Source organism: Polyodon spathula, chromosome 24, assembly GCF_017654505.1.
Source record: "Polyodon spathula isolate WHYD16114869_AA chromosome 24, ASM1765450v1, whole genome shotgun sequence".
NCBI lineage: Eukaryota > Metazoa > Chordata > Actinopteri > Acipenseriformes > Polyodontidae > Polyodon > Polyodon spathula.
Genome location: NC_054557.1, coordinates 9,908,469 through 9,922,144, shown reverse-complemented (window position 1 = coordinate 9,922,144; position 13,676 = coordinate 9,908,469). Strand labels below are relative to the sequence as shown.

Sequence of the window (13,676 nt, the reverse complement as noted above, 5' to 3'; positions counted from 1 at the left end):
TGTACCTTTCTAGCTTTTTACTTATATTATTGTGCTGACATAGTATAGTGGGGAAAATGCTGTCACATAGAAACTGTTTCAGTTAAAAAAATTAATAAAGCACTTCAACATTATTATTTTGTTTTTTTGCTATTTTGTTTTGACAGAAAGGCTATAACATTATGTACTAAAAAAAAAAATGTTACCCAGAATGATGACTGATTAAATATGAAAAACAATATTGTGAACCAAACAATGTTATTTATACTGGCAGAATTCTATCAAAATAACACTCTGAAAGGGTCAGGATACTGTCAACTCCAGCTATTATCAACAGTTCCATTTGTGTGCAGTAAGCATTTTCATAGGAAGCTAAATATTTGGATTCCAGGCTCACACTGAATGAACACTATTCATCTGACCGATTCTAAGAAAATTAGTACAGAGTGTGTTTCCAATGAAAACATGTTTGTGCAGGAGTTGAATGTTTCTTTTTCTGTTTTTGTGACATCAGATATCGTACTGTGCCACATGTATATCAATAAAATAGTAAGAGGTCAAAACAGGCATTATTTGGGCCCCTAAGCCACATGTAGACCATAGTCTATATAATGAGGACATGGTAGTTTAAATATCATTGAACTGTACAATACTGTACAATATACATTCTACAGTTTCTTCAGCTATAGCACAGTTTTCATGTATCACCTTCCACAATCACTAATAGCGGTATAGCAAAAGCTTTCTGATCCAGTTCAGTGCACAGGCAAGTCAGCTGTGTTGGAGTGCTGGTTACAGATACCGACATGTTTTAGTGTAAAATGAATCATGACAATGAGGCTCTGTGGCTATGAAATCACTCAATCACTAGTTTTCAGCTTTTCATCAAAAGCGTATAAAAAAAAAAAAAAATCTGACATGTTGTTAATACTGTATGTGTTACCAGTACCTTAAATTAATTAGCACCAAAGACCTCCCTTTAAACGGCTCTACGTTGTGTGAACCAAACGGACAAACCTTTGTGCCTCCATTAGAGGCCCTTTAAATATGATATATTGCTTGCTTTGGTTTAGGGGCGGAGTCATAGTATGAAAAAAAAAAAAAAAAAAAAAAAAAAAAAAAGAATAAAGAAAGCCGACCGAAGAACAGGAAGTGAGGCTTTTTTTTTTTTTTTTTTTTTTTAAAAGAGGACTTCCTTTTCTGTTCTTTTTACAGGGAGTGAGGGTCGCTGTCGCTGTCGCTGGGAGGGTAAGGCTTGTGTGGTTAAAGATGTGTAATAAACATACAGATAATAATATATTAAAATATGTTGTAGTGTTGTTTTTATTCAATGTTGACTGAACGTCTAGATTGTGGTAAATTCATGAGTCGCTGATCATACATATTGGCTAAGGCTTTGTGCTCATTTAATTCTAAATTCATTCGCAGTGACATGCCGGTATGAACATACAACTCTGTTCGGTTGCTTTAATGTTTTAGCCAGTATGAATCGTATTAATCAGATAACGAATTCAACAGTTGGTTTTAAAACGTTTTAACCGGAATGCAGTGAACACCACACATAAGTCTATATTAGGCAATTCAGAATTCCTGCGGCTTTGTTTCATTCATTTCCACAACATTACCGGTAGAGTTCACTATTTTACTCACCAGAGAGATTTAAAGGTATAGTGACGCATACTGTTATCTTGGTAAAACGTCGTATCTCTGTAACTTCAGTATAATGTAGCGTCGAATGTGATGTTATTTGTTTGTCATACGCGTAACTTGTTCTTATCATGTTTGGTTTCATTCAGAGTTATTCTTATAGCAAATATTAAAATACTGTGGTTTTTTTGTGTCATGGTGCCTTTCAGCTGAGTTCAGGTGATGTTCTTCAGTTCTCGTTGCCTGCCATTGAGAAATGTCACATAGGCAAAATCAGTCCGTGTGCCTTGAAGACACAGCACCTTCTATTGATCTGCCATTTGGCTTAAATTTCCGTTTGTTTTTCTGACAATACTCGGGTTTCATTTTCTGAAAACTAGTAACTGTTCTAGTATTGTGATGTACAGTACAGTGTGTGTGTGTCTAATATATATATATATATATATATATATATATATATATATATATATATATATATATATATACACACGCACACATTTGTTAGTGTACCATAACTAAGGATTATAGGCAACACTTTGGGTATCCATTTTAAGTGATTATAAACCATGTCAATAATGTATAATAACTGTATTGTAAAAGCAAAGCAGCCCCATACAGTTGGTGACAGACCTGGAAAGACGTTACTGATTATAAACTGTAGCACAAAAAAACCAAAAGTGTATCAACTATAAAGTTTAATATAAATTATCTTAACAATTATTAATATTAATTATTGTATATATATAATATATCAAATATTAGTGATACTGCCAACTGACTTCACTTTGTATTTTGTATTTATTTATTTATTTATTTATTTATTTATTTATTACAGAAAATGTGCTTCAGGTTGAGGGATCAGACCTATGTTCTGGCAGAAGATTATGTTCTTCACCGTATTGGAATCCAACGGTTGCCTCCCAGCGAAAAAGCCAAAATGATGCGCAGTCTGGCCAAAGACATGGAGAAGCAGTACCAGCCTCGGTTTAACTCCATTCTGAAGAGCTTTGTTACCCAGTGTAGATCTGATCCGTGTTCTACACTCCTGAAGGTCATCGAGGAGCTAGTAGGAGATGGAAAGTTAAACTGGGGACGGATTGTCAGTCTATTCACGTTCACAGGATTACTGGCAAATGAACTTTATTCACAAGGTTTAAGTCTGGACTGCTGTAAAAGCCTGGCAAAAACAGTTGCTGATTATCTAGGGGGTGAAAAACAAGAATGGCTGGCACAAAATGAAGGCTGGGTAAGATTTATTTAGTTTTTTGGTGACCTAGGCACAAGTTTATTTTTTAATGGTGTATGCTTAAACTACAGTACCTTGTAGCCTATATAAACAAACTGGTCAGAAGTATGCAAAACGGACACCAGAGCGTTACATTTCCTTCCTGCAGTTTTCTCAGAACTAAATCCTAATGAGTGGAACTGCACTGCAGTGGAGTCATTAAAAATCAATTTAAAATTAACCTTTCTCTTTAATTAATGAGATAACCTTCTCTTGTCACAGATAGGACAGAATGTTTAGGCTGTGCAGTTCATTCATTGTTTGCAAGGGTCTGCATGCTGTCTGTCGGTTGTGGTGTACCTTGTATTGTGTAACAGTTACGAGTTAGGTTGATTTGGAGAGGTTTCGGAATTGGTTTTAACAAAGCATAGCATTCATAAAATATGATCTGGCTTGTAGATCAGGAACCACTATAGTGACCACTACAGTTTGGAGATGAGATGCGCATCTATGGAGCTTTAATATTACAGAACAAAGAATGCCAGCTGTAGAATAGAGCCCCTCTGTTATCCAGGGTTATCCAGGGTTATTGGTAATCTTTAGCTGTAGACACATCTGTTACTGTGAGTTAGATCAGCAATATTAATAGATGGATAAAACTATGCTGATTTTCTAGTTAAATATTCTGGGGAGGAAAAAAAGGAATGCAGAAAAGTCTGTGCCCACAAGAATGTGCATTACAGACTACACAAAATTCATGTGGCCTTCTTGCAATCTTAAATTGACAATGCGGTGTAAATGAATGCGTTGGGTGATTTCCTTTAAAGAGAAGTTGCATTTAAGACTAACTAGTTGTTCTCAAAGATGTTTTGAGGATATTTCTAGGGGAGTGTTGGCCAGAAAACAGAACACTGTGTTTAAACCAGTTCTGCGTCCCACCACTGTTTTGTATCGCAGCACTGGGGATGTTTCCAGGACATCTGTTTGGCTGTTGTTTTTTAATTCGTACGCCTTTAAAATAACTGATAACTGAAAAGGACTTCAAAGCTTCCTCCCCAGCTGTTTCTCCTTGTCTGCAGTAACAGCTTGGCATTATATTTTGCTGCCTGCCTGTCTAAACATGTACTGAAGCCTTTACATTTATGACATAAAAAAGTGAATATAGGCTAGGAGTGTTTTGATATAAAAGGGGAATTGAAGCAGCACCAATCAACAAGTGGAACAAACATTAACTTGAGTAGGAAGTTTTATGTTAACACTTGTTTGAATTGATTCAAGTATAACGGCTCAGGAAGAAATAAAGGACTTTAGTTATTTACATTGACATCTGGCAAGCGCAGTACAAATACTACTAGCTGGGCTTCTAACTGCTGCAGCAGGTTGCAGTGAATGGGCAGCTGCCTAAATCCACTTTGTGAATCGGTTTTGAAATCAGAGGGCGTTGCCATAGGCTTTTAGCATACCTTTGTCTCATTCTATTGTATTTGGGGTATGAATGAAAAAAGTGTACTCGCATGCTGAGTCCATACAAATTACTTGTGAGCTGTTTAAACTATGTCAGAGATGGTAAAAATGAATAGTACAATATCATATGTGAGAATTAGTTCTACCTTATTCTGTTACAGAAATGAAATGTACAGTATGTTGCATTGTTATATAAAGTCACGTCAGGCTTGATAAAGAAGTGTGAGTGAATGCAATGTTGCACTGGTTTGGGAATATATTATGAATACAGTACCTAGTAAGTACTTTGCTTGTGAAATATATCCGTAGTATTTTAGTTCAGTGTATTTACAATGCCCTCTTTTTCTTTTTAGGACGGGTTCTGCAAGTTTTTCCAGACTCCAAAAGATGAGTCCTCAATGAAGACTGCACTTTTTGCTGCAGCTGGGGTTGGGATAGCAGGGATAGCAATCCTCCTGGTCCGATAGGCCAGTTCTGCCATTATGATATTACTTACATACATACATACAAAACAATTGCAATAAATATTTATCCATCTGTTTCTTTTTTTTTGTTTGTGTTCTGTGTTCTATTCTTTGTTAACACTCTCTGGGGGCTGGTTGTGCAGTAAACTCTGGCTTTTTAATTCTGGGGGTCAAGGTTTAAATTTAGCTTATTGGACAATTTAAACTACAATAACCATTCAAAGTAACAGTCCGGAAGAAATGAAAGGTTAACCAAATCAGGCTGGCTAACCTATTTAGGCTTTTTATACCATACTTATGAACACCTTCCATTCCTGTACAGTTAATGCAGTTCAGCACAAAACCATAGCACTGCACAAAACAACCACACAACTTGGTAAAATTGTCATCTGCATCTATCAAAATGTTCCCAGTTTTAGGCAAGTGTGGTCACAGCCCTTAATACAGATCCTGAAATCTACTAAAAGAAAAATGTTCCCAGTTTTAGGCAAGTGTGGTCACAGCCCTTAATACAGATCCTGAAAATCAGTAGTATATATATATATATAATGGAATATAATTTAATTTGGCTTACTGGTATTAATGGGCTAAATTGCAATTTGTAATGTAATTTTCTTTTCACTTTCTAATTTACAAAGCCATGGTTTAGCTACTGTACAGCAAAAATCCACAGAAGGTTGTAACATTGATTTAATATCCAGGACCTTTCTATTTAAATCCTTAATGTAAAAAAAAGCTGCCTTTTTTTTTTTTTTTTTTTGTTAAATACAGCATTAGACTGCTTGATTGGCTGTGCTTTAGACACCGAACATACCTAACTTGTCTACAATTGTTTGGAATATCTTTCTCACTATAATATTTATATTTTGAAACTTTTTTTTTTTTAATACTGGATATTTTTAATACAGATCCCCTATTTTCCACTAAGTTATTTATTGATACAATTCTGTCTTTTTCTTAATAGAATAAAATATAAAAAACTTCAATCACTGTTGTTTGTTCATTTCCTGTAAAGCACACAGTAAATAATCCGAATTGAATACAAAAAAATGCAGCAGCCATGTTATTACAGCCCCCCCCCCCCCCCCCCCCCTTATTTATTTTTTTAGTAAAGCCTCACATATTGTTTGGGCTAAGAATTGTAGGTTACACTTTGATAGATGAAATGGTAGCTGTAATAGTCCAGAGGTGACAGACAAAGAGATGAGATGTGATGCCTTAAATTGGACTAACTAAACGATAATTAATCATAAGCTTTCAAGACTTCAGTGCATTAGCTGCTACCTCCTGCGGCGTTCTACTTGAATTCATTAGCTGCACGACTGGAAATATAACTATAGAATAACTGCAAAATATTTCTTAGTCAGATGTTACCCCATGCAATCCTATGAAACTCATATGACTTTGTGGCCATTGTTTTTAATGTGCTACCAGATAGTGGTTGATGTTTCAGTTTTTATGTGAAAAGTAATTTAAAATCAGTAACTACAGCCAGAGAGCTCATTATTCTAGCCTTTGGCTTGTAATCTATTCCTGGTACTTGTTACAGTACATGAGAAAAGCTAGTCTATGCATGCAAACGAATAGTTGTGCTTTAAAAAGTCCTTACAGTACAGGTCATGTTTTCTGTGTCATCAAACAGTAGGGTTAGAAAGTATGCTTTATCCTATGTATACCACACCTCTGCAAAATAACAATGGGAACTTACGTGGTTGATCTTGAACTGTACAAAGTTAATGTGGTTATAATTAAGGGATATGTTTGATCTTAAGCCATATGGGAGATCGTCACAGTGTGACGTGGAGTCAAAAATACTACTTTATCTCCAGGGATGCATAAACCAAATGTCTAAAGGCTGAGGAATTATCTTTACAATACAATAAGATTGTAACTGTTGATCATTGGAATGTTATTCATCTTTATTCCAGTAGTACAGTAGTCAAGAATAGACAAGACTGTTGAAATGTGGCACTGGTTGATGGATGACTCATGTACGGGAGTATGCATTTGGACTAGGTTAATAATAAAACTTGTATGACTAGAAAGTTACTACCTGGTCATTTCATAATTCAATATGAATCAACAATGAATTCATTTTTAAAATGCTCAATGTGAAAGTGGCATAGAAGAAGAATTGTAATTATAAGAAGATGCGTAGATCAGAAGATAATGAACTTTGGACTTGGAGGAAGAGCATCCGTTAAGACTATTGAAGCCATCCGTGTTTCCCCTTTTTTAAAAGCGGAAAAATTTTTGGATGTAGCTGAAGGGATATGATTGTGGAACAGGTTAATTCTCTGGTCAAGTGACACATGAAACATCAAGCTTAATTTCAGAACTTGAGATGGTACGGTATGTAATTGTACTGATGCCTTTGATTGTGACATAGAGTAAGCACAAGACACCCTCCAGCAGGGTATCCAGTGTATATTTTACAAGGAGACACTTTAGGCTGTCACATTGGAATGAGTCAGATAAAGAGCATGTGACTGTTACACTGCCATGGCAGAGAATACCATCACTCTGTCAATCCTGTTTAAAGTTTAAGCAAATAGTATCATTTTCTTAATTTTTAAATGTTTCTCTTACCTTTTTTATGTTTACAGTCATTCTGAGTTCGGTTGTTTCAATATTGAATTGTCTCATTTTTTTTTTTTTTAATCCACCTGGCAATATCTGTACACTTAGAATTCTAGAATGTGTTGACTTCTTGATTCCAAATACCCTGATGTAATACCAGTCTTGCTGGTCACCATGCAGAACAAGTATCTAACCCAGTTGTTCTGAACTGGAAGTACTTGGGTAACATTTGAGGTGCCACTGTACTTATGGGATCTACCGTCTATTAAAATCTTTGGCTATTTTTAAAAAGTGGACAACTAAAACTAAGAAATGACATTCATAGATGTATTATTTCATGCAAATTAAAATACCCGAGTACTCAAAAGCATTATTCAAGCACTTGAGATAGTGTGTGTGTATATAGAAATTTCACAGAAAAAAAAATCTTGAATACATCACTGACAAGGGAACCCACAATTATGATCCTGTAATTGAAATTCGTAGCGCTCAAGTAGTCAAATATCCTTTTATTCTAAATGTCCACCCCTCATAGGGATACTGGATATTCCTATTAATAATTTCTTCTAATACATTTTTCTAGTGTATTGTAATGTGTGATGTGTCATGCGGGTTTAGAGGATGAAAGCAGGATTAAGATCTTGACAAGTCTTGCTCTTGTTCTGCACCACAGATAGTCCACTGTGATTTGGATGGTATCATCCAAACAGAGCCACTCCGTGCTGTTAAAGCTTTGTTCAGAGCAAGAACCATAGAAACCCCAAATCGCATTACAGTCTTTGCTGAACCGCAAGTTAAAAATAGTTCTGAATGATTTGAACAATTAGCACAATTCAATAACAAGGATCCCTCACAACATCAGAACTTTATCTTGAACCATGTAAGCCATTTTAAATTAGCAACTGGTAATTAAGATTTTTTTACTATTTATCAGTACAAGTACTTGATAAGTGACATTTTGACATTGCAGATGCATGCTGTGACTGAAATATCAGTATGTGTGTAGCAGGACCACCTATTACCACATTAAGAGGGCTCTCTTGTGTGTTCTTTGTAAGTAAGGCTTGCAACGTCGAAATCAATGTACCGGTGAATAGGGTTTTGTTCTGTAGCTCTGTCTAATCAGTTGAAGCCGTTCCAAGGCTTTTCTTTAGATTTGTTCTTTCAGGTAGCAGTCTTTGGAAGTATCACAACTTTTTTTTCCTCTGCAATTGATGATAACTGTAATGAATTGTATGTTAAGAACTGAAATCAAGACACGACTCATAATAACGGTAACAGGTTCCTGCCCAGACTAGTTACTGTAGCTTGCTCATTTCTTTAAATAAAAAAGACAAATGTTTAAAAAAGGATAATATTGAATCCATTAAAGCTGTTTAAAAAATAAGGTCTTAAACCCCACTCCTTCACTGATAGCAGCAGTACAATAATAATAATAATAATAATAATAATAATAATAATAATAATAATAATAATAATAATCCAATTACCCATCAATCAGAACAGTACTATACATACCATTATATAAACAAACTTTGGTTAAACTAAAATTGAACAACTGACAGGCTCGTACAGTCCAAACCTGTTCATTTAATTAGAACATTAGAATATTTAACATGATAATTGTTCAACATCTAAATGGTTAAAAAAAAAAAAAAAGTACTTGTTTTTACAAGTGTATATTTACTATACAGCATGTCTCAAAGGAGTAACAAGACTTGTGACTTGATTCCAGCATTCACATCCCATGGTTATTTTTCTCACGCAGCCAAAGAAGATTCCATGAACCACTTACTGCGCCCTGTCGGTATTTAAATGTTTGTTTGTTTGTTTGTTTTTTGCCAATCTTTTTTGATTATTTAAAGAGAAATATGTGTTAATAAGCCCCAGTTTCTTAAAATAATAATGGGTGCTCCCTGTGTTAACATATATTTATAAAATTCTGCAGCATATAAGTCTTTTTAATAATAACAACTTAATTAGATATCCTATCATTTAAATAAATCCTATATATTCATTTTGAAAAGATTCCATTGTGTAGAAGTAAAGTTATTGGTTTGCTGACAGCATTCAAATACAGCTCTGAAAAAAAACCTGTCAGTGAAAGTCTGTGTCGTATCTAATGGTTCTTTATTCACTTACGTGATGACATTTAGGGTTATGTCCTTGTTTAAAGGTCACCTTACAATAAAGAAGTTAGGAAGTGGGAAGAGTTTTAATTAGCTGACATTCAGCTTATCAAAGTTTACTGCGGTATACAGTGGTAAAAGCATACATTGTCAAAGCATAGGTGAGTAATGGTAAAGCCTAGTAAAAAAAAAAAAAAAAACAAGCTCAAGCATAGGCAAAGCGTAAAAGATTTTTTTTTTCCCCCCGCAAGTTCGCAAAAAAAGCGTATTTATCCTTTTCCTACTGCGCAACCGCCAGACCGCCAGGGCAGCTGGGATATCAAAATCAACACTAGTACAGACACAGGATTTAGTTGCTTTTCAATGTCATTCGAGGAGACAAAGCTTGGCTGCATTAACGTGCATTCTTCCCGCCGATCTGAGCCCGCCCATACCGCTGCAGGAGGCAAAAACGGTGAATCCTTTTGACAATTGCTACATTTATTCCAATTGCTGTTATCTGTACAAACAGCCTGATCCAAATCTGATTTTACAGAAATTGTGGCAAAATATTTTCGTAAATGTTTTCACGCACCACCGCTTTACTTATGTCCGACAGTCCGACTATTTTTCAAACTCAACACAATGAATGAAACTTAGTATTCAGACTCTAGTAACAGAGTAATACAAAAAAATAATGCAAGTCTAATTTTGTGTGTGTGTGTACTACTGTTGGGTATGGAATAACCTTCCCAAAGGAAAGACTCAGGCGCTGCCTATGAGTTGAATGATAGCATAAACAATGTACACTGTCAAATAGTAAATGGGGTTTTGGAAAAACAGGAAGACACAATTGGATTGATAAAGATGTGCATCATGAGTCATAAATTATATATTAGTCAAACAAAAAATAAACTACATTCACTTATATTAAGTTTATTCCAAAAAAGGATTCCAGGTCCATTTTCTCATATGTAGGTGACTTTTTCCCCCCCCCCCGAGATGCAATCTAACAAACCCTCCTTGTTCTGGATCCCTGTGTATGCAAATAATGGAAATGTTTAACATTGGCAACGCGTTCACACGTACGCACACTACTGTTTCTGAATGGCAGTGTCCATCTGCACATGGATGGCAGGAACAGCAATGTACATTCTGGTCTCCAGCAGGGAACTCAGTGCACTGCGTCCTTAAAGAAAGCAAACTGTTTCAGCAATGGGTGGAGGCCAAGATCCAAGCTCTTTCTAATTAGAAACTGTTATGATGTCGCTAGACCATTGACAGTTTTCCATTGCACATGCTCAGAGCAATGGCTTAGTTCCAAAGATCTTCATACCTGGAGGACATATTAACCAATCAAGTCAGGGAGTTACATGAGAGATACACAACAGTGCAAGGTCTCATTCGTTTCTTGTGGTCAACCTGTGAAATGCTGCAATTGGTAGATCAGCAAAAAAAAATTGCAAATTAGTCATCTAGAAACAACAATGGAACATTAGCCTATTGAGTAATTTTATTAGACTGTAAGGGTGAAATGTTTTGGCAAATATATATAACAGGATTTCACCCTGCATGTCAAACGCAGTGCTCTCTTAGTTTATCATTTTTAGTATATGGGTGATGTGGTTTCTAGAGTGGTAACAGGCTCAATATGAGTCAGCTGGGGCTGTAGCACTGAATGGGGTTTTTGTTTCCATCGTTAGTGTTTTACATACAGCATGTGGGCCATGGATAACAGAATTCAAATATCAAAATCACCATATCAATTAGACTTCATTTAAAAAGGTGCTTTTGTTTTAAACCCAAGGTGAGACTGAGGTGGGACAGCCTAGCTCCTAATATATATTATACAGCATCAAAATTACACCACAATTCTAGACAGTTTTGATTGTGACCAGAAGTTTGATCGTGACCAGTTTGTGTACCACACAATAATATGATCACAGTAAGCTGGGTTTATGTTGTAGTTCTACTTACCAGTCATTTAGGTATGTTGTATAGTTTAAGATGATTTGACTGATGCTTGTACTGTATGCTGTATATTATCTAGGAGGTATTGAATATATTATACAAAGATTGCATTAATCATGCAGTTGTATTCATGCCTATGGATATTATCAGATCTTAAGTGGCAAGGCAATACCTGCATTACAAGTATTTTGAAGGCAGGCAGCTGCAGAAGGCATTACCCTTGTGCTATATCTTTAAGTTGTGCAGTTTCATGATTTCAGCATACTGGCCGTCTCACAGTCGTAAAACAAGAGTGAGTTGATAAGCAAGGCTTTGGCTTTGCAGCTTCCTCTAGCTTTACACATTCTTAGAATTCAGATTAACAGCACTTCTGAGCTACATCCTGTGATAATGTCTTGCAGCTATAACAGCTGCTTTTGGTAAATAAATGCAAACTCCACATGAAGAGCACAGTTAAGTTTTGTAGCAAAGTCTTAAGCAATGCCAGTCTCATTGAGCTCTGAAGTAATCTGTTCATAAACAAACTTGAGAGAGTTGCACTCCAGTAATACACTGATAAGCAATGGTATACTGATCAACATCAGGAAACAAGTGGTTGGCAGAAACCCAGAGTATTATCTATCTAAAGCGTCTTCTTTTAAAAGGGTCAGTGTAATTCTGTTTAACAAACAAAGCTAACAACCAGGATACCATTTGAAATACATGTACTCAGTTCTTTCTAAATCTTATAGTACCTGTGAGAGAATACTTTATACATTGAAAGGTCAGCGATCTGTTCTACTTCATTAATTGGAACCCCAATTTATACCCAGTCTGAGCATTCACTTTAGTATGTTTTTTTTTTTTTTTTACTACCTACATCCCTCCACCACCTTTACAGCAGCTCTGGAGGATCTAGGTCCTTTGAACCAGTTATTGCTCCAGTCTAGTGAATTATTAATATATTAATGTAAACTATTCATTTTTAATAGCAAGAAGAGAAATACAGAGTAGGCCAGAACAATACGACCCTCATAAAAGTTTCCCATAGTAAAAGCATAGCAAAGTGTAATGAAGCATAGTGAAAGCATGGTAAAGCACAGGTAAGCATTGTAAAGAATAGTGAGGTATAGTAACACACATTACTAAACATGGCAAACCAGGGTAAACTATGGTAAATGCTCATTATAACTACGAGAAAAGCATGGTAAAACTGCAAAAATGCTGTTGTAAAGTTTTTCAACATGGTCTAGATGAGGTTCTATAAAAAGCCAATCTGTTATTGTAATCAGCCCCATTCACAAATAAAAAGCTAAATGGTTCGCACCATACTGCCCTCACTTAAAGAGTGGTTTCAATATTTGAAGGGGGGATGCAGCTGTATGAAAAGTGAGGGGCCCCTCATTTTTCAAAGGCTAAAAAAAACCCAACGATCACACTGCATAGCAACAGGGACTGACGTTGCCAAGGTCAGGCCTCCATTCAGTCTGTTTCCTGTAAAATTCAAAGAAATTACTGTGATAAAGTTTTGTGAAACAGAAACGTCATTCATTTTTGCTGCTGCTTTAGCAGTTTGGCTTGTCCTTTCTTTTTTTACGGATTGCTTTACAAGCTAATGCAGCACCTTTTATTTATTGGTGTTCTTTTTTGTGTTTTTCAGTCTTTCTGTCTGTAGATTACACTTATAATTGAAGGGCTTTGTGCAGCTTTCAAACTGTTTGGAGAATAATAAGTATGTGTGTACACTTTAAATTGATGTTTTGAACTGCTTAAAGACCACACTATTCAACTTATCATAATAGCTGCCTGCCATTGTATTTTAACATTGGACCACCACCAAATATACAAAAACATTAATTTGGCTAAATGTCTGTTTACAGAGATAGTATGAAAAAGAGAAACGTATGTATCATATACTGTGAATCAAATGAACTAACAACAACAAACAACTCAACTCAAATGGGTAACTGCTGAACAGCTAAGGAGTCTGTTTCACAGTTTTAACAATTGTATTAAGACACATCGTTTATCTCAGTCAAGCCCATACAAGCTGCCCTTTTATGATCTCATATCTGGTCTATCAGGCTTCATGATCTTTAGCACTGACATTTAAGCCTCATTGGAAAGATGCAATCAGACTGTTAACACAACTGTGACATATGCCTCCTACTGGTAAGCCATGCTTGGGTTTTAACTCTATCTATTGCATAATACAAAACCAACAAAAATATACCAAAATGAGTCGAATACAAAAGAAAC

The 13,676-nt window shown here is 35.7% G+C and overlaps 1 protein-coding gene across 1 annotated transcript; it reads left to right on the top strand.

The window, feature by feature from the left end:
- Positions 1-1,168: 1,168 nt before the first annotated feature.
- Positions 1,169-4,858, top strand: LOC121299322 (anti-apoptotic protein NR13-like). Its single transcript, XM_041227004.1, has 3 exons — positions 1,169-1,227; positions 2,462-2,872; positions 4,669-4,858. Exons 2-3 carry the CDS (start codon positions 2,465-2,467, stop codon positions 4,780-4,782), a joined length of 522 nt encoding a protein of 173 aa, XP_041082938.1. The 5' UTR covers positions 1,169-1,227; positions 2,462-2,464; the 3' UTR covers positions 4,783-4,858.
- The last annotated feature ends 8,818 nt before the right edge of the window (positions 4,859-13,676 follow it).